The sequence below is a fragment of the Camelus ferus genome, chromosome 22, assembly GCF_009834535.1.
Source record: "Camelus ferus isolate YT-003-E chromosome 22, BCGSAC_Cfer_1.0, whole genome shotgun sequence".
Taxonomy (NCBI): Eukaryota; Metazoa; Chordata; class Mammalia; order Artiodactyla; family Camelidae; genus Camelus; species Camelus ferus.
Window position 1 is genome coordinate 17328722 of NC_045717.1, and position 23437 is coordinate 17352158.

The 23437-nt window shown below is 49.1% G+C and overlaps 2 protein-coding genes across 3 annotated transcripts in view; both read left to right on the forward strand.

The window, feature by feature from the left end:
• Positions 1 to 2770, forward strand: part of MED26 (mediator complex subunit 26) — a 44246-nt gene extending 41476 nt beyond the window's left edge. For both annotated transcript variants that reach the window (XM_032465355.1, XM_014568519.2), the window contains exon 3: positions 31 to 2770. In XM_032465355.1, the coding sequence (XP_032321246.1) occupies positions 31 to 1683 (1653 nt within the window). In that variant the 3' untranslated portion in view covers positions 1684 to 2770. The remainder of the gene's footprint in view (positions 1 to 30) is intronic.
• Positions 2771 to 4999: 2229 nt separating this feature from the next.
• On the forward strand, positions 5000 to 23344 carry SLC35E1 (solute carrier family 35 member E1). The gene is made up of 6 exons (XM_032465356.1): positions 5000 to 5476; positions 5873 to 5943; positions 8063 to 8200; positions 9256 to 9381; positions 17707 to 17952; positions 18403 to 23344. The coding sequence occupies exons 1-6, from the start codon at positions 5050 to 5052 to the stop codon at positions 18631 to 18633; spliced, it is 1239 nt and encodes a 412-aa protein (XP_032321247.1). The 5' UTR covers positions 5000 to 5049; the 3' UTR covers positions 18634 to 23344.
• The last annotated feature ends 93 nt before the right edge of the window (positions 23345 to 23437 follow it).

The following is a 23437-nucleotide window of genomic DNA, read 5'->3' on the forward strand; positions in this document are numbered from 1 at the left end:
AAGTGTGTCATTGTCTCTTTCTGTTTGTAGGAAACGCGACTTGGGAAGCTCATCAACGACGTCCGCAAGAAAACGAAGAATGAGGAGCTCGCCAAGCGGGCCAAGAAGCTGCTGCGGAGCTGGCAGAAGCTCATCGAGCCTGTGCATCAGAATGAGGCTGCGCTGCGGGGGCTGGCAGGCGCCGCCGGCTCAGCCAACGGGGGTGCCCATAACTGCCGGCCCGAGGCAGGGGCGGCTGGCCCGCCCAAGAGCATCCACGACCTGAAGAACCGCAACGACATCCAGAGGCTGCCCGGACAGCGGCTGGACAGGCTGGGCAGCCGCAAGCGCCGAGGGGACCAGCGTGACCTCGGCCACCCTGGACCACCACCCAAGGTCTCCAAAGGGAGCCATGACTCCCTGGTACCCAACTCATCCCCCCTCCCCACCAACGGAATCAGCGGGAGCCCTGAGAGCTTCCCCAGTTCCCTGGACGGCAGCGGGCACGTGGGCCCTGAGGGCAGCTGCCTAGAGCATGGCGAGAACGACAAGCACAGCGGCAAGATCCCCGTCAATGCCGTGAGGCCGCACACCAGCTCCCCGGGCCTGGGCAAGCCCCCCGGGCCCTGCCTGCAGACGAAGGCAGCAGTGCTGCAGCAGCTGGACAGGATGGACGAGACTCCAGGCCCCCCACACCCCAAGGGGCCGCCTCGCTGCTCTTTCAGTCCCCGGAACTCACGGCACGAGGGCTCCTTTGCTCGGCAGCGGAGCCCGTACACATACAAGGGCTCCGTGCCCAGCCCCTCGCCTCGACCCCAATCGCTTGATGTCACGCAGGTGCCATCACCGCTTCCGCTGGCCCAGCCGTCCACGCCCCCAGTGCGGCGACTGGAGCTGCTGCCCAGTGCAGAGAGCCCTGTGCGCTGGCTGGAGCAGCCTGAGGGCCACCAGCGACTCTCAGGGTCGGGCTGCAAGGCGGGGCTGCCCCTGGCGGAGCCCCTCCTGCCCCGGGCAGGCTTCTCCCCGGACTCCTCCAAGGCGGACAGCGATGCTGCCTCCTCTGGTGGCTCGGACAGCAAAAAGAAGAAGAGGTACCGACCTCGTGACTATACGGTTAACTTGGACGGGCAGGTGGCCGAGGTGGGCGTCAAGCCTGTCCGGTTAAAAGAGCGGAAGCTCACCTTTGACCCCATGACAAGACAGATCAAACCTCTGACCCAGAAAGAGCCAGTGCGGGCCGACAGCCCTGTGCACACGGAGCAGCCCAGGACAGAGCTGGACAAGCCCGAGGCCAAGGCCAGCCTCCAGAGCCCCTTTGAGCAGACGAACTGGAAGGAGCTGTCACGCAACGAGATCATCCAGTCCTACCTGAGCCGGCAGAGCAGCCTGCTCTCGTCGTCGGGCGCGCAGACCCCGGGGGCTCACCACTTCATGTCTGAGTACCTGAAGCAGGAGGAGAGCACTCGGCGAGGGGCCCGGAAGCCGCACGTGCTGGTGCCTCATGGTCCGCCCACTGACCTCCCAGGGCTGAGCCGTGAGGTCACACAGGATGATCTGAACAGAATCCAGGCCCACCAGTGGCCAGGGGTGAACGGGTGTCAGGACACACAGGGTAACTGGTATGACTGGACACAGTGCATATCGCTCGACCCGCACGGCGACGACGGGCGGTTGAACATTCTGCCTTATGTCTGCTTGGACTGACCGGCCTGTCGGTCTCTAAGTGCATTCCCACCTCACAGTCAGCCGTGGAGGGCGGGCGGCCGGCCGGCCAGGGCCCAGCCGCCTTCAGTGGTTGGGAATCCAGGGAGTCCGGCCCGGGGCGGGAGGGAGGGGGCGAGAGTCTCTAGGTCTCTCCGTGCTCTTCCCTCAAAATTCTCCTTCTTTTGTGAAATGCTGCTACCAGTTTACTAACAAAATTGCAAAGGAAGGACCGCGTGAAGGAAGGCCAGCAGAGTGAGTTCAGAACTCTATAGCAAACCAGCTATAAAAAGTGAGAGTCCCCCACCCCTGAAGAGGTGCGGACATTTCCCAGCCCCCGTGAGCTGGGACCTCAGTTGCAGGCAGGCACAGAAAACCTGTGGGAGAGGTTACCTTTAACACAGCAGCAGAAGCACGCATCTCATCTCTTTGCATTTTCTGTTTTTTAACATGGCCCTGAGTGTTTGAGGCAGTGGGCACAGAGGTTTGCACCCCTCCTGGCCAGCTTTTCCATCACGGTGCCAGAAGCTTCTTAGCTGTAGTGAACTGCTGGCATCAGGCAGGCCAACTGGCCAGCCCTGTTTGACCCACACTTCATGGGCATCCACACATTTGTATCTGGTTTCAGTTAAAACCCAGTTTTTGAAGAAATGCTGCAAAAATTTAAGTTTTCTAGAGTTTATTTTACCCTCCTCTTTCATCTGACTACCAGACGAGTAAGTTTCCTTTGTTTTCCCCTCTTCATTTTCCCCTTCCTGCAGATATCTAGAAAAGTTCACCTTTCTAGAGTCCCCTCCCAAAAAAAACACAAAAGTAACTGCGGGTGCTACTGGTGTGTAAGCTGTACTGTTGGGCGAGAGGAGACCTGTCTGTACGCTGGAAACACTCATAACCATTCCTTTAGATTCGTTTGCCTTATGGTTATTTGTCATAAACGCGATTTGCAAAAACAAGGAGCCTTAGTGAATGTACAGTACCTAGACTTCTGTGTTCTCAGGACGCAGAAGGGAGCAACTTTGCTATTTGGTCCAGTAAGTGGACACCTTGTGATATAAATGTGGAAATAAAAAAAAAAAAACATTTGCACAAACCAGTCTGAGAATTGTTTTTAATTTGGTCCTCTACAGCCAAATCAGCCCCTTTGGATTTTGGATTAGCCAAGAAGACCTAGACCCCCTGCCCAATGTTTGGGCCCCATAGCTAGCCAGACTGTGGGGAAGTGGGCAGGGCAAAGTCACCAAGTCAGTCTATTAGCCTTCTGCGTTTAAGTTCACCTCCACCTTGCCTTTGATTCATTCAGGACACAATGCCTCCCACCTCTGGGGTCACCTGCTAGCTTTGGGTGACAGAGACCAAGCGGCCACGTCAAGGAATGTTATCCTGTATCCACCCAGACCTCACCTTCCCCAGAAAGAGAAGCCCTCCCAAGCAGGCTCAATGACCCAGGTCTCAGCGACCTTGTCATACCTCCTAATATATTTTTAGTTATTACATGGCATAACTTGGCAACCCACCCCTTAGCCCCGGCCGCAGGCTGTCAGCTCCCCATGCAGGCCTGGGGCTGTCTTAGTATCTAGCTGGGGCTGACTTAAAAAAAAAAAAAACAAAAACTCCCTTGACTGTAATGTTATCATCTTTTCACTCTTCCCCCTCGTCCCTGAAACCATAAGCTAAGACTTTGGTTTTCTAGTGTTTTCACTCTAGAATAGGTCATCTTGTCCATGTCTGCTTAATTTCACAGATTGAAGAAGCAACTACCCCTTCAGAGGGGCAACCCCACAGGGCAAACCAAGGGATCCAGGAATATTCAGTCAACCCAGAATCACAGTTTCAAAGCCAGTGGAGATTTCTGACATAGCCTTGCTGCAGGACACACCATCTCCTAGGAAAAGTGAGTGAAGTGGCTTTAAGGGCAGTCTGAGGTTGAACGCTGCCCCTGCCATCTACCAGCTGTATGACTCTGGGCTAATTACTTTAATCCTATGCACTTATCCCAATTTGGGAGATGTAAGCGCTACCCCAGAGTCGAAGTTAAATGATCAAATTTTTAAAAAAATGTCAGCCGGACCATCTGTGCTGTGGAATAGTAACTAGTTTCCTAACTCCACTGTGACTGTTTTCTTACTTGTAATGTGGCTGGCTGGCGGGTGGGTGTCCCAAGGAAATGACATTACTTTGTGACACTGTGACAAAGGGTCACAGGCACCGCTGGAAGATATCAGGGTGCAGGTTGGTGTTCTATGAGCATCTCCTTTTCAGAGACCTGGGCTTTGGGGCAGGTTACTGCTCCCCTGCCCCCTGCAGGGACCACCTCTCCTGTGTCTAGTAAGCCCTAGCGTACAGATATTGTCTGCCTTTGAGAACACAAGGTTAAGCTAAGACTTCCCCCCAACATTTTGGGGATCAAGTTGGGTTGCCGCTTTTTAATTTGCCAAATAAGGACATGGTAGAAGGGAATTTTTTAACACTCCCTATTTTCCCAAAAGCGGTAAGTAACGTGATTTTTCGAACAAAGCCCTTTATGTATAAGATGATCTTGGTGAAAACACCGTCTTGTTTTCCTCGGTCGCGGCCTGGGGCTGCTCTATCCCCTCTCCTGCAGATCCCTAGAGACCGGTGACTTAAGAGACTGCCGTTATCACGGCTCCCAGATTGGCCGAAGGACCTCAGCCACGTCGCTTCCCTTCTCTGGGCTTCGGTACGTCGTTCTGTGAAACGAAGATGGTAAAACCTACCGTACAGTGCTCGTGGTGGTGGTGTGGTGGTGAATGTGCTCCCGAGGGCTCTGGGCTGGCTCCTCTGTTGGAGTCCGGCCACGGGAGTTCGCTCCCGGTTTGCAGAAAGAATTTAGCCCATGGAGAAGTTTTCACAATTCGATTTCTCTCTCTGAAAGGCCTGGTCTTTCATCTTCGGTGTCCGCCGCTGGCCGTCAGGAATCTGGCTGGAGGATATCGATGCAGCGCGGACATCGAGGTTTGACCTGCGAGCTCGATCGCCCGCTCACAGACGCCGACCTGGCGGGGCCCTATCTCTCCCGCCCGCTCTTCCTGCTTACGCTCTGTGCTCTAAGCTCCGGCCCCTGGCCCTCCGGGCCAGCCCACAGCTAGGGGAATACCTGCTAGGCTCCGGGTCCCCGCTTCTTTCTTCCGTTTCCGGGATAGGCCCCGCCCCCTCCGGAATCCACTCGTAGCTGGGCAGAGCTTTTGCTGGCTACGTGGTGGCGGGCGCGTCGGCCGGCGCGCATCGGTGACGACAGCGGCGGTGGCCAATGGAGAGCGGCAGTGGCCCGAGTGCCCGCCTCCGTCCGGCTCCGCCCCCGCCCGGCGTCGGGCCGTCGGACGGGCGGGAAGGGGCGGCCGCTCAGGAAGGATGGCGACGGCGGCGGCGGCGGTGGGAGTGGGCGCGGGAGCTGGGGGCGCAGGAGCGTCGGGAGGCGGCGGCGGGGCGCGCGAGGGCGCGCGGGTGGCGGCGCTGTGCCTGCTGTGGTACGCGCTGAGCGCGGGGGGAAATGTGGTCAACAAGGTGATCCTGAGCGCCTTCCCATTCCCCGTGACCGTGTCGCTGTGCCACATCCTGGCGCTGTGCGCGGGGCTCCCGCCTCTGCTGCGCGCCTGGCGCGTGCCCCCAGCGCCGCCTGTCTCGGGCCCTGGGCCCGGTCCGCATCCGTCGCCCGGCCCGCTGCTGCCGCCGCGCTTCTACCCGCGCTACGTGCTGCCGCTCGCCTTCGGCAAGTACTTCGCGTCAGTGTCTGCGCACGTCAGCATTTGGAAGGTGCCCGTGTCCTACGCTCACACCGGTGGGTGCCACGGCTGGTTTGGGGGGCGGCGGCCTGGGCACGGCGCCTGGGGCTTCGGCACTTGGGTAGGAGTGCATCATCCAGGGTGCGCCCGACGGCCTGGATTGCCCGGCCGAGAAGTCAGCTTCTGTCTCGAAGGCGATGGAGGCCGCCAAGGCTTTTAGCAGGAGCGGGACACGCACAGGGGTTTTGGAGAGGGACAGGGATGAGAAGAAAACTGGAAGATGAGCAGGAAGTATCAGAATTATTGGGTTGCGGGAAAGCCCCACAGAAAGACGAGAGCTGAAGTGGTCTCAGGCTGCCAAGACTTCCTGCCAGGCCAGTGGAGTCAGAGGGTCCCAGGGTGGGTTCTAGGTCTAGAGTGGCTCCCTGAACGCCCCTTACTTCTCTTTACAGTCAAGGCTACCATGCCCATCTGGGTGGTCCTCCTGTCCCGGATCATCATGAAAGAGAAACAGAGCACCAAGGTAACCTAGGAGGGCCCTGGGCAGGTGGAGGCCCCAAGGGCTTACCGGCTGTTGCCCAGCTGGTGACGTGGTCCAGGTTGCTGGCATGTAGCCTGCCTGGCTTCCTGTCAAATAAGGAAGTCAGCTTAGAGACCTCTGGTGGCCCTTTAGCTGCTAATGTTCTGGAATCACCCTGGGGGCAGTGATGTGTCGGGTGTGTTCCTTAGTTGTCTCTGCTGTATGGTCTCAGGGATGCTGCCACCCATCTTAGGTGCAACGTTCCTCCCTGTTTTGATTCCCTACCTGGAGTTGCTGGTAGACAACTTGGATAACTTGGTCCCATCTTGGCCAGACACCCCATGCCCCTCTAGTGGGATCAGGGCTGGAACCTCTGACTCCTTTCTGGAACGGAACTCTCACAGAGAGTTCCATGTCTTTGCAAGAGATAGCTGCCAGGTTGGGGGCTTCTAGGGTCAGAAGTGAGACGCTAGTCAGAGGAGTCTGATTTTGGCAAAAACCCAGCAGAGTCTTTGAAATAAAAACAGCCAGGAATTGTGAATGTCTGGAAATGGAAGTAAAAGCAACACGCAGAACCCAGAGCTGCACAGGGAAGATGCTTTGGGCACAATCCAGGGTCTGTTCCAGATGCCAAGCCAGGGTATTTCCTGGCTTGGGGCGAGAGAAGCTGTGGTTTCAGCCAGAGACAGCCTTGCCCTGTGTCCTTAAGTGGAAGTGGGACTCCTGTTGTCCCAGCTGGAATCCATTTCATGCTGGACAGAGCTCCTCTTTTCTATGTGGTCAGTTTCTGGCATTCTGTATTTTATGTAACTTAGAACAGTGGTGCCCTGGATCAGCTTATAGAAATTGGGCCACCTCTGGCTGATTTTTTCCTTTCAGTCAATCTTTTCCCCTGCAAGATCTGGGTGTACTCTGCAGCCTACCCCCAGGGTGACGTCAGGTGTGACTTGTCTCCCCAGGTCGGAGTTGTCCGGGAGGTGTGCAGGTGCATCTCTCGATATCACATCGTGTTTATCAGGTTTCCTGTTGTAAGGGACATTGTACCTAGCTTGGGCAAGGAGCCAGAACCTTACACAGTGAGGAAAGACAGGGCAATGGCTTAGGCAGGAGACTAATAAGAACGATAGTCATTATGGCCCCACCCTATCCAGATAAAGTGGGTAGTCATTCCTGATCTCAAGGGAAGAAATAGGACTTCAAAAGGGAGAGCCTGGGAGCTGCAGCAAGTAGTGGGGGAGCTGAAATTCCAGAATTTAGAGCCCTTGCTCTGCCCTTGCAGTGGTGGGGAGGGCTGTGGAAGGCCTCACCACCCCCTCCTAAAAAATCCCTGAAATGCTGTAAGAGTCTCCTTGGTAGGAGAGGATGAGCCAGGAGTACGAAGAGCTAAATGTCAGGGATGGGTCCTATTTCTCTGGAAGTTGGGAGCCAGTTTAGCCACCAGAGTTCAGGGGCCACTCCATGCACCAGGCCCTGGAAAGCTTGGGCATTCTGGAAGGCCTCCTATACCAGCATTCGTTACTCATTCTTTCAGCCAGTGGTAACTGGGTGTCTGCCGTGTGCTGGGCACCAGGGTAGAGCAATGAGTGAGGACCTGCCCTAAAGTTAGGAGCGCAGAGACACAGACATGCAGACAATGTGATGGGCATTTAAAGTGGGTGGAGAGCGCTGTTCCTAGAACATGCAGCGGAGGAATCTGAGAACGTCTAGGGGCTGGGGGAGCTGAAGAAGGTGTGGGGAAGTGGGTCTCCACCAGGGAAAACTGCCTGAAATAAGGGACCTGGCCAGCATCTCGGAGGACTGAGGTTTCTGACCCTGGTGTGTGGGTGGTGGCAAGTGCACAGGTCCCATTAGGACCAGCCCCGGTTTGTGGTCCTGAGCAGGGGCTCTTAATGGGGGTGATGGTATAGGGGGCGGGGCTGCCCACGGTGACACAGCGCTGCCCTCAGATCCTAGGAGAACCATCGCCCCTCCCCTTCCCAGTGTCAGCGTCATAGCTAACACCTTTGGTGGGTGGTGTCCCTTTGGTGAGGGAGAGGAGCAGCTGAGGCTTTCCTCTGGTTGTCTGTGTTGGGCATCCCAGCTGCACCCTGGCCCATCAGCCCCTCCTGCCCTCCCCACGCAGGTATACCTGTCACTCATCCCCATCATCAGCGGTGTCCTGCTGGCCACTGTCACCGAGCTGTCCTTCGACATGTGGGGGCTTGTCAGCGCCCTTGCTGCCACGTTGTGCTTCTCGCTTCAGAATATTTTCTCCAAAAAGGTATTCGGGCACCATCTAGGGTGTACCTGGTGTTTCAGGGGTGGGGTGCGGGTGGCGTCTAAAAAAAGTGGCCAAATAGGGATTTCTTCGGCATTGGAACTAAAAATAATCCTGTTGCCCTTCTGCTAGTTTTCCTCTGTTGTTTTATTTTTAAAATAGGTTTTGTGTGTTTTATTACAAAGTTCACATAGGTTCAGTGTAAAAATAGAGAAAAGCCCAAGACAGAAAAAAAAATCAGAAAACTTACTGAGTACATACTGTGTGTGTGCCAGGCACCAAAGTAGGTGCTGGAGACAAAGAATCCCAAGAAACCTGCCCCCTCCCAGAGGTTTCCTCATTACTGAGGAAAGTCGCCGTACTGTCCCCTAAAGAGAACTACTGTTAATGCTGGGGATTTTTTCTGCACAGTTTTTAGAGTTGTATATTATAGATACGTTTTAAATTTGGCTTTGTTCATTTTCTGTTATAACGTCACATTCCCCCATACCATTAAAAATTATTGCTCTTAACTCCTGTCATAATCACACTCTTTTCAGGTACCACAGTTGACACAGTCAGTTCCTCTATTGCAGATGCAGGTTATTCCCAACTGTTCACTATAAACAATACAGTAATGAACATCTTTGTGCATAATGTTTTTTCCTTCTCAAGGTTATTTCCTCATGATAGGTTTACAGTTCTTGGGTCAGAGGGTATGAGATGTTTATGGCTCTTGATATACTGTGTCTGGTTGTATTCTGGAACTACATACCAAACTAGATATTAACCAGCGCTATTTCAGAGTGCCTGTTTCACTGTAGCTTCACCAGCATTGAATGTTGCTGTTTTTTGGAGAGTTTGTTTGTTTGTTTTCTTTTCTCGGTCCTTCATGTATGAAACATCATGCTTGTTTTGGACATGGGCTGTGTGTCTCAGCATAAGTGCACTTGCAGGTTTGGCATCAAGGTCAGGTGTCAGGGTTGATGTACAGCTACCATGTTTGGGGCCTGGGTGAGTGGAGCCCCTCTTGCCACTTGTCATTTTGATCAGCTTTTAAAGAGGTTTTCTCTCTTCAGGTGTTACGAGATTCGAGGATCCACCATCTCCGGCTGCTGAACATCTTGGGCTGCCACGCCATCTTTTTTATGATCCCCACGTGGGTCCTAGTGGACCTCTCAGCTTTCCTGGTTAGCAGTGACCTGGTGAGTTGGGCTGTGCCAAGAACATACCCTTTTCTTGCCTGGTTCTAGAGGAGGTGCTTTGTCAGGGAGTTACACCTCTATATTTACTTAGCCCTTCTAGCACTCAGCTCCTGGGTGACTCACATGTGTGCAGTCGAGGAAGTCAGCTTCTCATGTGTTTCCTTCTCTATCACGCTGCTTCCCAGCTGCTAAGAGCTGCGGTATTTGTGCCAGTGGCTTCAAGGAAGAAAAAGATGCCAGCTGGCATGGGCTACTTTCCTGGCCTGACTGGTTCAGATCTCACTTTGTCTTTTGAAACCTCTGCTTGCACTGCTCGAGTCCTTTGTTAGTTGGTATCCTCTCTGTATTTCCAGTGACTCCAGATGTAGTCATAGCCATCTAAGCACAGGAAAGAGCATCTTCCCACCACCTGCAAGACCTGCCTCCAGAGCCTGATAAGAAGGAGGTGGGCATGCTTCCTCCAGGCTTGAGTTACAAGGAGTAAATGTTTATTAGGGCATAATGAGGTCTGACTGCTTTCTCCATGTTGGTCTTTAATCCTTCGCACCACCTGTGGACACAGTGGAGGCCACCTCTGGTTTTCCGGTGAGGAAAATGTGGCTTTGTGTTCCTTCCACATTGATTAGCTGTAAATTTTCTGTAATGATGTTCTTTCCATCATCAACCAGGATTAGTTTGTTACCTGAAAGTGCAGTATGCAAGAAGCAGTTGAATCCTTCTCTATTCCTTTAATCGCCAGTTTTCAGAGTAGAGTCAGAGCTTACTTCAGATGTTGCCCAGTGAGTTGAGGGTTTTTTGAATGCAGGAGGGTTCTTTTATTTATTCATGTTTCAGTATCTTTGTGAACTCGTGTCTGTCTGTTGCAGATTTTTTTTTTTTAATATTCAGATTATCTTGTCTGGGCTGATGGAGTCATTCCTATTGGCTCCCTGCCCTTCTGATAACACTTAGCAGCCTTTGGTAGCTTTTGGTCCAGCAAGATGTCCTCCCTCATCTTGTGCACCTCCCATCCCAGACCTACAATCAGCCACTCCTTCAGGGACCCAGGGTGCTTTTCGCAGAGAGAGTGGTGTTTAGAGATACCATGTGAATGCCATGTGTGCTTACTGCTGTTGGGTTGTCATTGCTTTTAAGCCTTTGCATTGAAAAACTAAGGAAGATGTATTTGGTGGCAGAGGGGAGAGTTCATCCCAATTCATCCTTGTTCCAGTTTAGCATTACAGGATTTATCACTGCTTTGACTTTTTTATTTGTACGTTTTCTGGTACACTTGGTTTCTCACAACATTTCTCATTCACATGTACTACCAAGGTAGTTGTGCACATGATTCTCCCGTATACATAGATAATAGCTTCAGAGTGAGAATCCCCATGGGACAACTGCAGGGAGGGTACTGGGAAATGGTTAAGATTTCTTTGCAGCTTTGTTTGTCCTTAAAACAGGTTTCATTAAAGACGTACAACTGAAATACTGTGTTCTAAGGGCACTTGAAATAACTGTTTTCACAACATGCATGTGTCACCAACTTTTTGTGCAGTTGAGTTCCTTTACTTCCATTTGTTTTCAATTTTTAGGCAATATTTTTTCCCCACTGAATACGTCAAACCTTTATATTTACAAATCCATACGATATGACAGGGTTTATTCAAAGAAGTCTGGCTTCAGTCCTTGGTGCCTCCACCCTCCCCCCATCCCAGACTTAGCCATTTTTATGATCTTGGTTGACCCTCCCAGTGTTTCTTTTCTCAAACTTTAGTAAATTTGTATATACAATCGGCCCTCCATAGTCACAGGTTTCAAGCGCTTGTATTCAACCGAGGAAGGAAATTTCAGCCCTTGGTTGGTTGATTCTGCAGATGTGAAACCCACAGATAAGGAGGGCTGACTCTATAAATTGCACTGTGCCATTTCATACAAGAGCCTTGAGCATCCTCAGATTTAAGGGCTCCTAGAGCCAATCCCCACAGATAAGAAGGGCCAGATGTATTCATACCTCCCTCCTCCTTACACAAAAGGTGACTTTTTAGATATTTAGAAAAGAGTGTCTTGCACTTTTCACTCAGTAACATGTCCTGGAGATCACTCCATACTGACCTATTAGTTCTTCCTCGTCGTCCCTTTTATTGGCTGCATGATATCGTCCGTAGGTTTGATATCCGTTCTTTTACGCTGTTCTGTTACACTTCACCAGTGTCTGTGTGTACACATGCTCGCTGACACATATATGCAGGCTTTGCTTTACTCTCTTTGCTTGGCTTTCTCTTGTATTTAGGACTTGTTTCCATTTTCTTCTAGTAATGACCTTTCTTGCATTACCTTTGGTAACCTCTTTTCTCATTGAGGCCATATATTTCTTACCTCGATGGGGCCCTTGTGCATTTTTATGGCAGCCCAGGAGCACACGGTATTCCCAGTGCTGCAGCCTGAAGGTGGCGTTCCTCTCGGGGCCTCTTGACTCTGCCCTGTGTCTCCCACAGAGGCCAGGCGAGTTAGCTCTGTCACAGTGCAGTGCTCTATAGTGGGAGAGAGGAGGCTCAGGTCGGAGACCATCAGCTGGGCTCTGCCACTCTCCCCGTGACCAAGAATTAAAGGCTACAATGGGCAGTTCTCAGATGTGCCCAGCCCTACTGCCAACAACTCAGCCAAAGCCAGGCACAGGTTGCTGGACTCTGGAGTAGGTGGCCTAGTGTTAAACCTTGGATGGGGTGCGAGAAGGAGGTAGTTGACAACTGTAAAAAAAAAAAAAAAAAAAAAAAAAGGGAAAAAAAAAGTAAATGGGAGCAGACTGGCTGGGGAGAAAACCAGACTTCAAAGTCCCGCTGAGCCAGCTGTGAGGTTGCCTTTCTTTTGCCTCCTGTATCCAGCCTGGACTCGACGAGGCAGCTCAGAATGCAGAAGTGGGCACTGGGTGAGAGCAGCGCGAGAAGCCCTCTGTGCTGGCTTGCGGAGGGGAAAGGAGGTTCCTGATGCTCAGAGAGAGTAGAGGGAATCCCCTGTTTTCCCTGTTTCCTCTGTTCTCTCGCGTCCTGGGCCCCCAGCTATCCCACGGTGGTGGCGGTGGCAGGGTCCCCCAGGCACCTGGGATGCTGATTAGCCCCTGTTGCATTTTTTTCTCTCTTCATCCTCCCACTGCTTGGCCCCCGAATGGAGGAGCAGTTATGGGAAGGACACAGCAGAGTTGGGTAATCAAGCTCAGCTTTCTGAATGCAGGACTGAAAAAGGGATCCCTAGGTAACCGGACAGCACCAAGGAGATCATGGAGAGGAGGAATCTGGCAAAAGCGACCTTATAAAACACCAGGAAATCCTGGGCTCACCCATGAGCTGCCCATGTGAGGATTTGATCCTAACAGCATGCCAAGACAGGAGAGACTGCTACCCAGGACTAAGCCTGACCACTGGTAGCACACGCTCAGGACAGAGCCATGTACCACTGAGAAGGCTCTGAAAACAAAACTGACATTGGAACTGCAACCCACAGAGGCTGGTTGAGCTTGTAGCCTGGACCCAGGTGAGTCTGCTAAAACAAAACATTGACATGCCCCAAAGAACCTAAACAAGACTCAAGGCCTTATAATATTCTAAATGTCCAAGATATAATCCAAAATTACTTGGCATACAAAGAACCAGGAAAATTTCAAGTCTTGGGGGGAAAGATAATCAACAGATGCCAACACTGGGATGACCCAGATGATAGAATTACTGGACAAAGACTTTACGTTTTTTTCTTTTTAAATTGTGGGTTAGGTAATTAGGTTTATTTATTTATTTATTTTAATAGAGGTACTGGGGATTGAACCCAGGACCTCATGCATGCTAAGCACACACTCTACCACTGAGCTATACCCTCCCCCCCAGACAAAGACTTCAAAGCAGTGATTTATAATCATGCTGCAAGAATGCTCTTGAAATAAATGAGAAGAATAGAAGATAGAAAGAAGAACCAAATGGAAATTTCAGAATGGAAGAAACAACTTAAAAACTCATTGGATGAGCTCAGTAGTAGAATGGAGATGCCTGAGGAAGGCCAATAACTTAAAGATAAATCAATAGAAATTATCCAGTTTGAACCACAGAGAGAAAAAGGTTAAAAGACAAAGAAAAAAAAATACTGAGAACAGCCAGAGAAAAATGATGCATTATTTATAGGAGAACAGCAATTTGAATGACTGCAGGTTTCTCATCAGAAACTCTGAAAACCACAAGTAGGATAACATTTTTAAAGTATGAAAGTAAAGAGCTGTCAGCACATAATTCTGTATTCAGAATCTTCAAAATCAATAGAACTATAGAAAATCAGTAAGAATAAAGAACCAAACAGCACTGTCAACCAACTGGATATCTCACTGACATTTATAGAATAGCCAGCAACAGCAGAATAGACATTCTTTTCAGCTATACACGTGGAACATTCACCAAGCTAGATACTCTTCATCATTAAACAAACCTTAACAAAAGGATCGAAAACATACAAAGTACATTGATCATAATGGAATTAGAAGTAAATAACAGAAAGGTAACAGGAAAGTCTCTAAACACTTGGAAACTAAGCAGCACATTTCTAAATAATCTATGGCCAAAGTGGAAGTCTCAAGGGAAACAGAATATTTTCAACTGAAGCAAAACTGACCCCCCCCCGCCGCCCAGAGAAGAGAGAGAGAATGGGAAGACACTACAAATACCAGGACTGAAAGAGGGAATAGCAGTGTAGGACCCACAGACCTTAAAAGTGCAAGAACACTACTGACAACTCTATGCACATAAATGCAGCAACACAGAGGAAACGGACCAATTCCTCATAAGCCATAAACTATCAGAGCTCACCCACGTGAGATGAAAAAGATAACATGAGTCTCATAAAGAAATGAAATTCATGCTTTAAAACCTTCTAAAAAGAAATCACCAGGTCCAGATGGTTTTACTGGTAATTTCTACTAAACATTGAAGGAAAAATAAACACCAGTTCTACACAATCTCCTCCAGAAACCGAAGAGTGAAAGGAGCACTTTTGGCTCATATAACAAAACCAAGAAAAAGACCAACACTCCTCATAAACATGGAGGCAAAAGTTCTTAACAAAATACTGGGCCAAATCAAATGCAGTGAAATATAAAAAGTATGATACACTATGAGAAAGTGGTATTTAAATCAGGAGTGCAAGGCTAATTCAATACTTGAAAATCAATCAATGTAATCTTCTATAACAGCCTAGTAAAGAAAAATCATGTATTCATATTAACTGATGCAGAAAAGGCATTTGACAAAATCTAACATCCATTCATTTTAAAAAGTCAGCAAACTAGAAATAAAGGAAACTACTTCACCTTGATCAAGGGCATATATACCTAACATCATAATGATGAAAGATTGAAGGCTTTCCCCCCAAAATTCAGGAATAAGGTAGAGGTGTTCATTCTCAATAAGCCTATTCCACATTGTACTTGACATCATAGCCAGGGCACTAAAACAAGAAAGAGAAAAAAAAGAAATACATATTTGAAAGGACAAAATAATAACTCTCTCAGCCCAACAAAATCTTATTCATTAGTATTAATTTAATTGAAAGTCATTACTTAAATTTTAACTTAAATTTTCTCCTTGGCAAAGGCATTGATGAAAAAAGTTGAGGCACACCAATCTGTGTATCTCTGTGTGTGTGTATGTATGGAGATAGATACCTATATATCAGATTTTTTAATATAGAAAAGCTGATTGGAAAATTAATATTGACTGGCAAAAGAATTGAAATAGCCAAGTAAATTTGAAAAAGAATAAGGTTGGAGGAATCACATTACATAATTTTAAGACAGTGTAAAAGTATAGATACTGGTGAAGAGAGAGACGCATCAATCAGGGTAGCAGAATAGTTTGAAACTATACTGACAAATGTGAGTAACTGATTTTTGACAAAGATTCAAAGGCAGTTCAGTGGAGAAAGGGTAGTTTCTTTAACAAACGATACTGTAACAATTGGACATCCATCTGCAAAAAACTGAGCCTTGACCTAAACCTCACACATTATACAAAATTTAACTCTTAATGCATTCCAGACCTAGATTTCAGAGTTAAAATGGGAACCTTTAGAAGAAAACAGAGAAAAATCTTCATGACTTAGGATTAGTTCTTAGACCTTCCACCAAAAGCGAAGTCTATAAAGAAAAAATTGGTAAATGGGGGCTTCATCAAAATTAAAAACTTTTGCTTCCCAAAACACTATCAAGTGAAAAAAATTTTTCCTACAGGCTGGGAAAAAATACTTGCTATTGACATACTGACAGAGAACTTGTATTCAGGATATATAAAGAACTCTTAAAACTCTAGTAAGAAAACATCTTGGTTAAAAATGGGCAAAAATCTTGAACTTCACCATTGAGATTGTACAAGTGTCACATAAGTAGGCATGTGGAGTATGTTCAACATCATTAGTTATTAGGGGAAAGCAAATTAAAACCATGATAAGATGCCACTTCATACCTATTAAAATGGCTGCAATAATAAATACCAACAATACCATGTTTGTCCAGTATTGGGCACAGCTGGAATTCTCGTATGTTGTTGGAGCAAGTGCAAAATGGTGCAGCCACTCTGGAAAACATTTGGGAGTTTCTTCTGAGGTTATACATTGACCATATGACCCAGCAGTCTCACTCCTGGGTATTTACTGTAGAGAAATGAAACTCAGGTTCACACAGAAGCCTGTACATAAATGTTCATAGCAGCTCTATTCGTGACCACAAAGTATTGGGAACAACCCAGATGTCCTTCAGCAGGTGAATGGATAAAGAAACCAGTATGTTCGTACAGTGGAACTTTACTCAGCAATAAGAAGGGTACCAACTGTTATCCCTTACAGCAGTTTGGGTGGATGTGAAGAGGCATCATGTGGAATGAAAGAAACCTGTCTGAGAAGGTTCCATGCAGTATCATTCCGCTTAGAGGACAATCTCCAAAAGACAAACCTATGTTGAAGAACACATCGTGGTTGCCTAGGTTGGGGGAGGGGGTTTGCACAAAGAACCCCCCCCCGGGAGTGTTTTGAGGGTGATGGTGCTGAACTGAATCCTGATTGTGGTGTTGGCTACACGGATCAATATATGTGTTAAAACACATGGAATAATTCACCAGGAGGAAGAAATACTGGACTTTATTGTATGTCAGTTTAAAAAAAAAAAAACTGGATTGGCTGGGTTCCTGTCCTGGGAGATGCATATCTATACAAGCTGGCTGCCTTGTAAAACTAACTTGGAAGTCCTTATCAGGCCACCTTAGGGAAGGATTCCTGGGAGAACAGGCCAGCTCACCTTGAAGTCATGCTGGTGGGCTCCTGTGCCTCACAGAGGCCACTACCCCAGCTAAGGCAGTGCTCCAGGCGATTCTGAGCTGGTCACCTAGGCGCATCTCCCTCACCTTTAAGAGGACTGCATGATCCTCCCCTTTCAGACAGCGGTTGAGATAGAGTCAGGCAGCCACCCTAAGACTGCTGCAGCTCCCATCCTGGAGGAGCCAGCTGTGGCCTGTGGCCAAGGCCAGAGCAGCCCGAGAATTGGCCTAGGATCAGCCCAAGCTCTTTGAGAGGTTCTGTGGTCCAGATGTCCATTAGTTGTGGTTCCTTGACTTCTGGGCCCCCTTCATCAGAATGGTCTTGTTCCGGCGAGGGTCAGATGTTAAACTCAAGTTTTGATGATAACATCATCTTGTGTTTGTTTGGCTTGGGATTGTTTTAAAGCACTTTCGAAGCCACAATTGCATTTGATCCTCACAGCAGCAGCATCGTGCAGGCTCATCAGGGATCAGTCTCTTCCACTGCATAGATGAAGACACTGCAACCAGAGAGGTCAAGCAGTTTGCCCGGGGGCTCCCAGTGATGGGACAGACCCAGAGCCTCTGCCTGAACATCTCTTGTTTGTAAGGACCCCTGCCTGTGGTATTTAGTTACAGCAGCCTGAACAGACTGAGATGATGTCCAGTGTGCAGGCCGTGCTCTGCTATCCCAGAGCCCTGGCTCTCCCTGTCCGGGGACAAGGGAAGGCTTTGGTTCATGTGATGCTCTGCGCCCTTTGGGTACCGGACTTCCTCCCTCCAGCCTCCGCTTCCTCAGCAGGAATGGGTGGTGATCATTATTATTGTTGTTTGTGCCGTGCAGAGTGTCATGAGGGTCAGAGGTGGTGTATACAAAGCACCTGGTATCACACGGTGACCCGCCTGGGTCTGCTTCCCACCGACGGGGTGACCCTGATAAGCGACTCTGTGATGCCACTCTGTGATGCCACCCCTGCCAGGGCAAGCATGTGACCGCAGTGCTGTTCTCACTCCCCTGTCTCTGCAGACCTACGTGTCCCAGTGGCCTTGGACGCTTCTGCTCCTGGCTGTCAGCGGCTTCTGTAACTTTGCCCAGAATGTCATCGCCTTCAGCATCCTCAACCTTATCAGCCCCCTGAGCTACTCGGTCGCCAACGCCACCAAGAGAATCATGGTCATCACAGTGTCCCTGATCATGCTGCGAAACCCGGTCACCAGCACCAATGTCCTGGGCATGATGACGGCCATCCTGGGGGTCTTTCTGTACAACAAGGTGAGTCTGAAGTGGGGGAAGCTGCCCCTTCGATGCCAAGAGAGGCACAAAGAGACGGGGAAAGGAAGGGGCCTCGCCTGGAGCCAAGAGCCCTGGGTTCCAGCTGCCAGCTTTGCCACTGGCCAGTTTATGGTTTTGGCACGGCCCCACCCGCCCCGGGCTTCCTTTTCTGGCACAGATGACCCCAGGCCCACGCACCGCCCCAGTGTGGCTCTTGGGTCTGTGGAGGCTTTGTCGGGGATTTCACTCCCTCCTTGCAAAGCTTCTCTTCATTCTAGTGTAAAGATGGGGGCTGGCTCATAACAACCCACTGGCCATGCCCCGCCTTGCTCGGGTGGACACTTGAGGCAGCCTTGAAGGCTGTTTGGTCATGAATCTCGAGCCCCCTCTGCCCTCTGCACGCGTCCTGGGGAAGGAGCCGTTGCCCTCACTGCTCTCTCGACTTTGCAGACCAAGTATGATGCGAATCAGCAAGCCCGGAAGCACCTCCTCCCTGTCACGACAGGGGACCTGAGCAGTAAGCAGCATCACTGGAGCCCCCCGGAGAAACCCCACAACGGCGTCCTCTTCCCCCAGCATGGGGACTATCAGTATGGCCTCAACAGCATCCTGACAGATCACTTCCAGTACAGCCGGCAGAGCTACCCGAACTCATACAGTTTGAACCGTTATGACGTGTAGAGTCTGGAAGAGCGGGCAGGACGTTCTGCCACTCCCCCCACCCTGCCGCCCCCCAGCAGTACCAGAAACTTATGACCACTGGTGAATGTACAGTGCAGCTGAGGGGCATGGTGCGTCCCCATCAGAAGGCCAGCAGGACGCCGTCCCTGCAGCGGGGCCCACGCCCTGGAGCTCCGGCGCTTCTTGCCCTCTTTTCCTGGAGTCTGTCTGCTGAGGGCTGGGTCGCTACGGAAATCTCAGCCAGATCTTACTTTTCTGTGTGGACTTCTTCCCTAAGTCGTGTTTTTCAGAGTTCTTGTTCTGCTTTCCAGGTAACATCCAGGACCCTCTCTGGAAAGGATACAGACCTTGGAGTGGGCAAGAGGTGGTTTGCGGGGAGGGTGGCAAGGAAAGGACCGTCGGGTGGTGCTTGAGAGTGACAGCCCAGCCGCTTTAATTCCACTGCTCAGGTAGGCATAGGACTGATGCAGGCGTGGAGCAGAGGAGCACGAGTTACTTATAGCCTGTCCCGCCACAACGATGGACCCCGTCTTCTGGTGAGCCCCATGGCCGTTTGCAGCTACTGGCCAGTTCCACGGTGCAAAGCTATCACATTTAGCATTGAATTCTCAGAGCCTGATTCTCTGACCTGCGAGCAGAGGTGGTATGTGCCCGGATCCAGAGGGAAGGGCAACCGCTGTCTCCTGGGCTCCCTCTTCCCTGGCCAGAATGGGGCGTCTCCCCTCTCGGGGCAGCCAGGAGGAGGGGATGCGGGGCTGTGAGAAGGATCATTAGGAAATCATGTTCAGTGTTTCAAGCTCAGTTTCTGGAGTACTCGTGTTTTCTGATGAGTCTTCACCACTTCTGTGCTGACCTGGTAAGATGTCTGGGAAGGAGGTGTTGGTTTTCTGAGCACCTTGCATTTCCCTAGGGAGTATTTTGTAGTTGTGTGTTTTTATGCCTCAGTCCCCCTTAGGGGATGCAGGACGCATGAGGACTGGCTTATGGTTAGGGAACTCTTTTGTTTTTAAAGTTTTAAAACCAAGGAAAGTTGGCGGCGATGCCTGTCTTGACACATTTCTGCATTTAGTAGGAAGCCGTGAAGTGTTTTGAAGCGCTTTTCTGGTGACCACAATCTCTGAAAGTGACATGAATCAAGAGCATCAGCTCGATGGTTTGGGAGAGAGGTGAGAGCTTAGCACTTTGATCCCATGGGCTGTTCTTGCGGTTTCCGTTAGGATCTGAAATATGTCCCGGCAAAGGGGCAGCCACCAAGGTAGGATTCGGTTCACCAGATCAGCCTTTGGTCAAGAAAAGGTTTGGGTTTTGACAGAATCACGTTCTCAGAAAGGTTATGTGACCCCAGCAGGTCCTGTGTGCTGAGGTCCAGGCTGGGACGCCTGGCATCATGAGAGCCTGTGCCCTTTCAGAGGGGACCACTGCCTGGACTGGTGGGGTCTTTGCTGACGGCTGCCTCACTCCCTCAGCACTGTCCCAGACTCTCCAGCAGGCACTTGGAGTGATCAGCAGACGGGACCGCAGGTCACCCTTTACCTTCTGGCACGTGAGATGGTTCTCCATTCCAAGAGGAAGTACCGTAGGTTATGCTGGACTCCTGTTTGTTTTTGGTAATTGGAGTTTCGTCTTTAGAGGTTATGTTTTGTCAGCTTATGAATGGGCAGTGCCTGGAGAAGTCACAGGGTGCCCTCTGGCCTGAGTTCTGTACCACTGGCCTCAGGAGTCCCTGTTACAGTTTGGCATCAGCTTGCTTTTTAATTACTTTGGCCCCAAGTTCTGAGACAAGGCTGTGTCAAACAGGAAGGGGCCGTCCTGCAGGGTGTTGTTTGTGCAAAGAACTTGCTGAGGGCCTTCACCAGAGGCAGCAGGGCCCACAGTTGAACCACACTAAACAGGGATAATCCTGCATGGCTAAAACGTTACAGTAGTTGTCTCTATGATGGTAATAACTGATTCCTTGAACGTATAATTGAACTCCAAAATGAATCATGCCTCTCTGAACGTTTAATGGAATTTCTGAAGTTGCTGTAATTTGCTTATTAACTTGCTTTCCTTTTTCAATGAAAGGTCTGCTGGTGAAGGGAAATATCTGACTGGTTTCATTATGGTTTATAAATTAAATGAGTGGAATATTTAATTCTGTACATATATCTACAGTGACCACACACACTGGAATGAGAGACAATCATATTAGACCAAATCCATCAGATCAAAAGACAAAGATGTACTTTTGAGACCTGAAAGTTCAGAGCTGACATTGACCTGCTGAAGGCCAGTTTTCCAGCCACTTGCTGCCCTGTCTCAACCCCTCCACCCCACGCCCACATCCGCATTTGCAGCTCTGCTCTCCTCTCCCTCCTCACTGCTGGGGTTTGTGACAGTGAATTTTGTTCACCCATCCGTGGTATGGTCTGCAAAAACAAACTCCAGCCCAGCTCCTTCATTTTACAGAAGGGCAAACTGAGGCTCAGAGGGCATTTTAAAATAGTGTTTGTTCACTATTTTGAGACTCAGTGTGGAATTTTTAAGCACCTTATTTTAAGTCATTCATTACCAGGAAAATCAAACCCCTGTTACAAAGGAGAGAAGCCAAATATGTTCAAATGAAGAAGCACTTGGAATTTCTGAACTTTGCTGTGTATTTGGCATACTTCAATGCAACAGGCCGTTATCGCTGGGACATAACCAGACCTGGATACCTTAAGGCCTAACAGCCTTAAGGGCATAGAACATTAAATTATTGAAGAATCTGAACATTGTGAATTCTTTTTTTCAACTGTTACCTTCAAGACTTTTAATGCTATAGACTGTTCTGTGGGAATGATACTGTGTATATTCATGGATGGCATTTACCAAAAATAAATGATGGTCTCCAGGGAATCAGGATCGGTCCCAGTTTGTCAGTGAGGGTCTCTCTCTGACCCAGTGTGCCCAGCAGCAAAACGTGTAAGAGGCAGAAAGAGCAAACCAGTTTGTTTCTCACATCCAGCTGTGTTGCAACCTTTTTATTTTTTTCTGAGCCAAAATTGAGTCATGAGATTTGTGAATTTATGAGACAGCAGGATAAAACTAGGAACCACAGCTTAACAGTTAATGACATGTCTTTATTGAATAGAATAAGATGGAAAATCCAAGAATGTAGTGACAGCAGTGCTTATGAAGCATCTTTATGAGGAATAACAGGTAACACCAAGTACCTGCCTGTGGGCTTTTCGCACATAATCCTTATAATCCCTTTGCCTCGATTTTATTAGTCTTATTTTTCAGATGAAAATGAGGCCCTACGAGGTTAAGTCATTTGTCTGGGATCACACAGCTACTGAAGTCTGCCTTCTAAGCCCATTTTCTCCCATATTCAGAAACTATCCCCAACAGAGAATTTCCTTCAATCACAGTTGAGGGGTATGAGTTTCTTCTAAAACAAGTGCCCACATCCTTTTAATTCGTAATATTTTGTTCAGTGATTTACTGAGTACTTAGTGTGTGCCAAGTACAGGAAGCTGAGATACACAAGCCTCCTACCCTCAGAGCACTCAGCTTAATTTATGGATATGTAATGAAGTAGCACACAGGTGCTATGTTAGAGGGTGGTGAAAAAATGCTAAAGAAAGTACAGGGTAATTATTTAAAGGGCATATGGGAATGTTTGGGCTTGCATTTTCAGTTCACAGAATATTGCATTTGCACGTTTTGTATTATATATGTCTTGTTTAACTATCAGGATCCAAGAGGGAGGTATCAGCTCCCCTGTACAGTGGGAAGTGGCAGCAGAGAAAGTCAAGCTTGGCCCATGGAGCAGGCCTGGAACCCGAGTGTCTGTCTCTAAGCCCTCTGCCTGCAGAGTAGCCTCAATCAAGTGAGCTGTTTTGTTTTCCCTCACCTTTGTCACATACTCCTAAGGAGCCGGTGTGATCAAAGGTGTATTCTTTCATTGCACTCGCTGGGCCATGCTGCTACAGTAAGGTCCCAAAGGAGCCCTTATGTCCAGATGACCCAAGTAGCTTTGCAGTCATCTGCTGCAGTTCCAACAGGGCCTTGAGAGGCTCTGCCCAGGATGCTGTCACCCATGAGTCAGGCAGGACCAGGACTAGGGATGGCCCCATTGCTCAGACGCAGAACCCGAACCCCCTCGGGGATGTCCTCTCCCAGACACTGGAACCCTCCTCTTTTGTCTCCCCAGGGCACCTCCTCTGTGACCAGAGGTTCGTTGGGTGACATGTAATCCGGCCCAAGGAATGCTCATTGCCTAGGACAGGACCAAACCTTTTCTGTTCCCATAAGACATTCCTCCTGCCATGGCTTCAGCTAGTTGACCACACGGGGTCCAGTTACTATGGGAGACGAGGCAACAGTCACACCAAAGCTTGGGCCTAGATTTCCTCAGTCACCCACTGTGTTTTTGATAACTTTTATTGTCTATCTATTTTTTACGTTTGAAAAAAATGATTAAAGCCAAAAAATTACTTACACTATACAGATGTCAAAAAGAGCAGGACAGAATGACTTCCAAAATGCATCACTGATAAATAAAGGTGCTTGTGAATATAGTTTATCTCTGAAAAGATACACAAGAATCTGGACATAGCAGTTGCCTCTGGGGAGGGTAATATACACTTTATTCAAAACTGGCATATTGTACGTATTATTTTGTAATCTGCTTTTTTAAAAAAATACCAGAAACATTTCCCCATGTTATTAAATATTCTCCCCTTGATTTTGTGTCTGTGTACATGGTATTATAGGATATGCTATAATTAACCAACCCCTATTGCTGCTCGTTAATGACTATTTTAATGGGATAAGTTTG

What these genes read in the sequence shown, in the direction of transcription:
- SLC35E1 (XM_032465356.1), top strand. Translation starts at nt 5,050, where the DNA reads ATGGCGACGGCGGCGGCGGCGGTGGGAGTGGGCGCGGGAGCTGGGGGC. An exon ending in AGAATATTTTCTCCAAAAAG is followed by an intron (nt 8,201 to 9,255) that starts GTATTCGGGCAC and finishes TTCTCTCTTCAG; the next exon opens with GTGTTACGAGATTCGAGGAT. An exon ending in GGGTCTTTCTGTACAACAAG is followed by an intron (nt 17,953 to 18,402) that starts GTGAGTCTGAAG and finishes TCGACTTTGCAG; the next exon opens with ACCAAGTATGATGCGAATCA.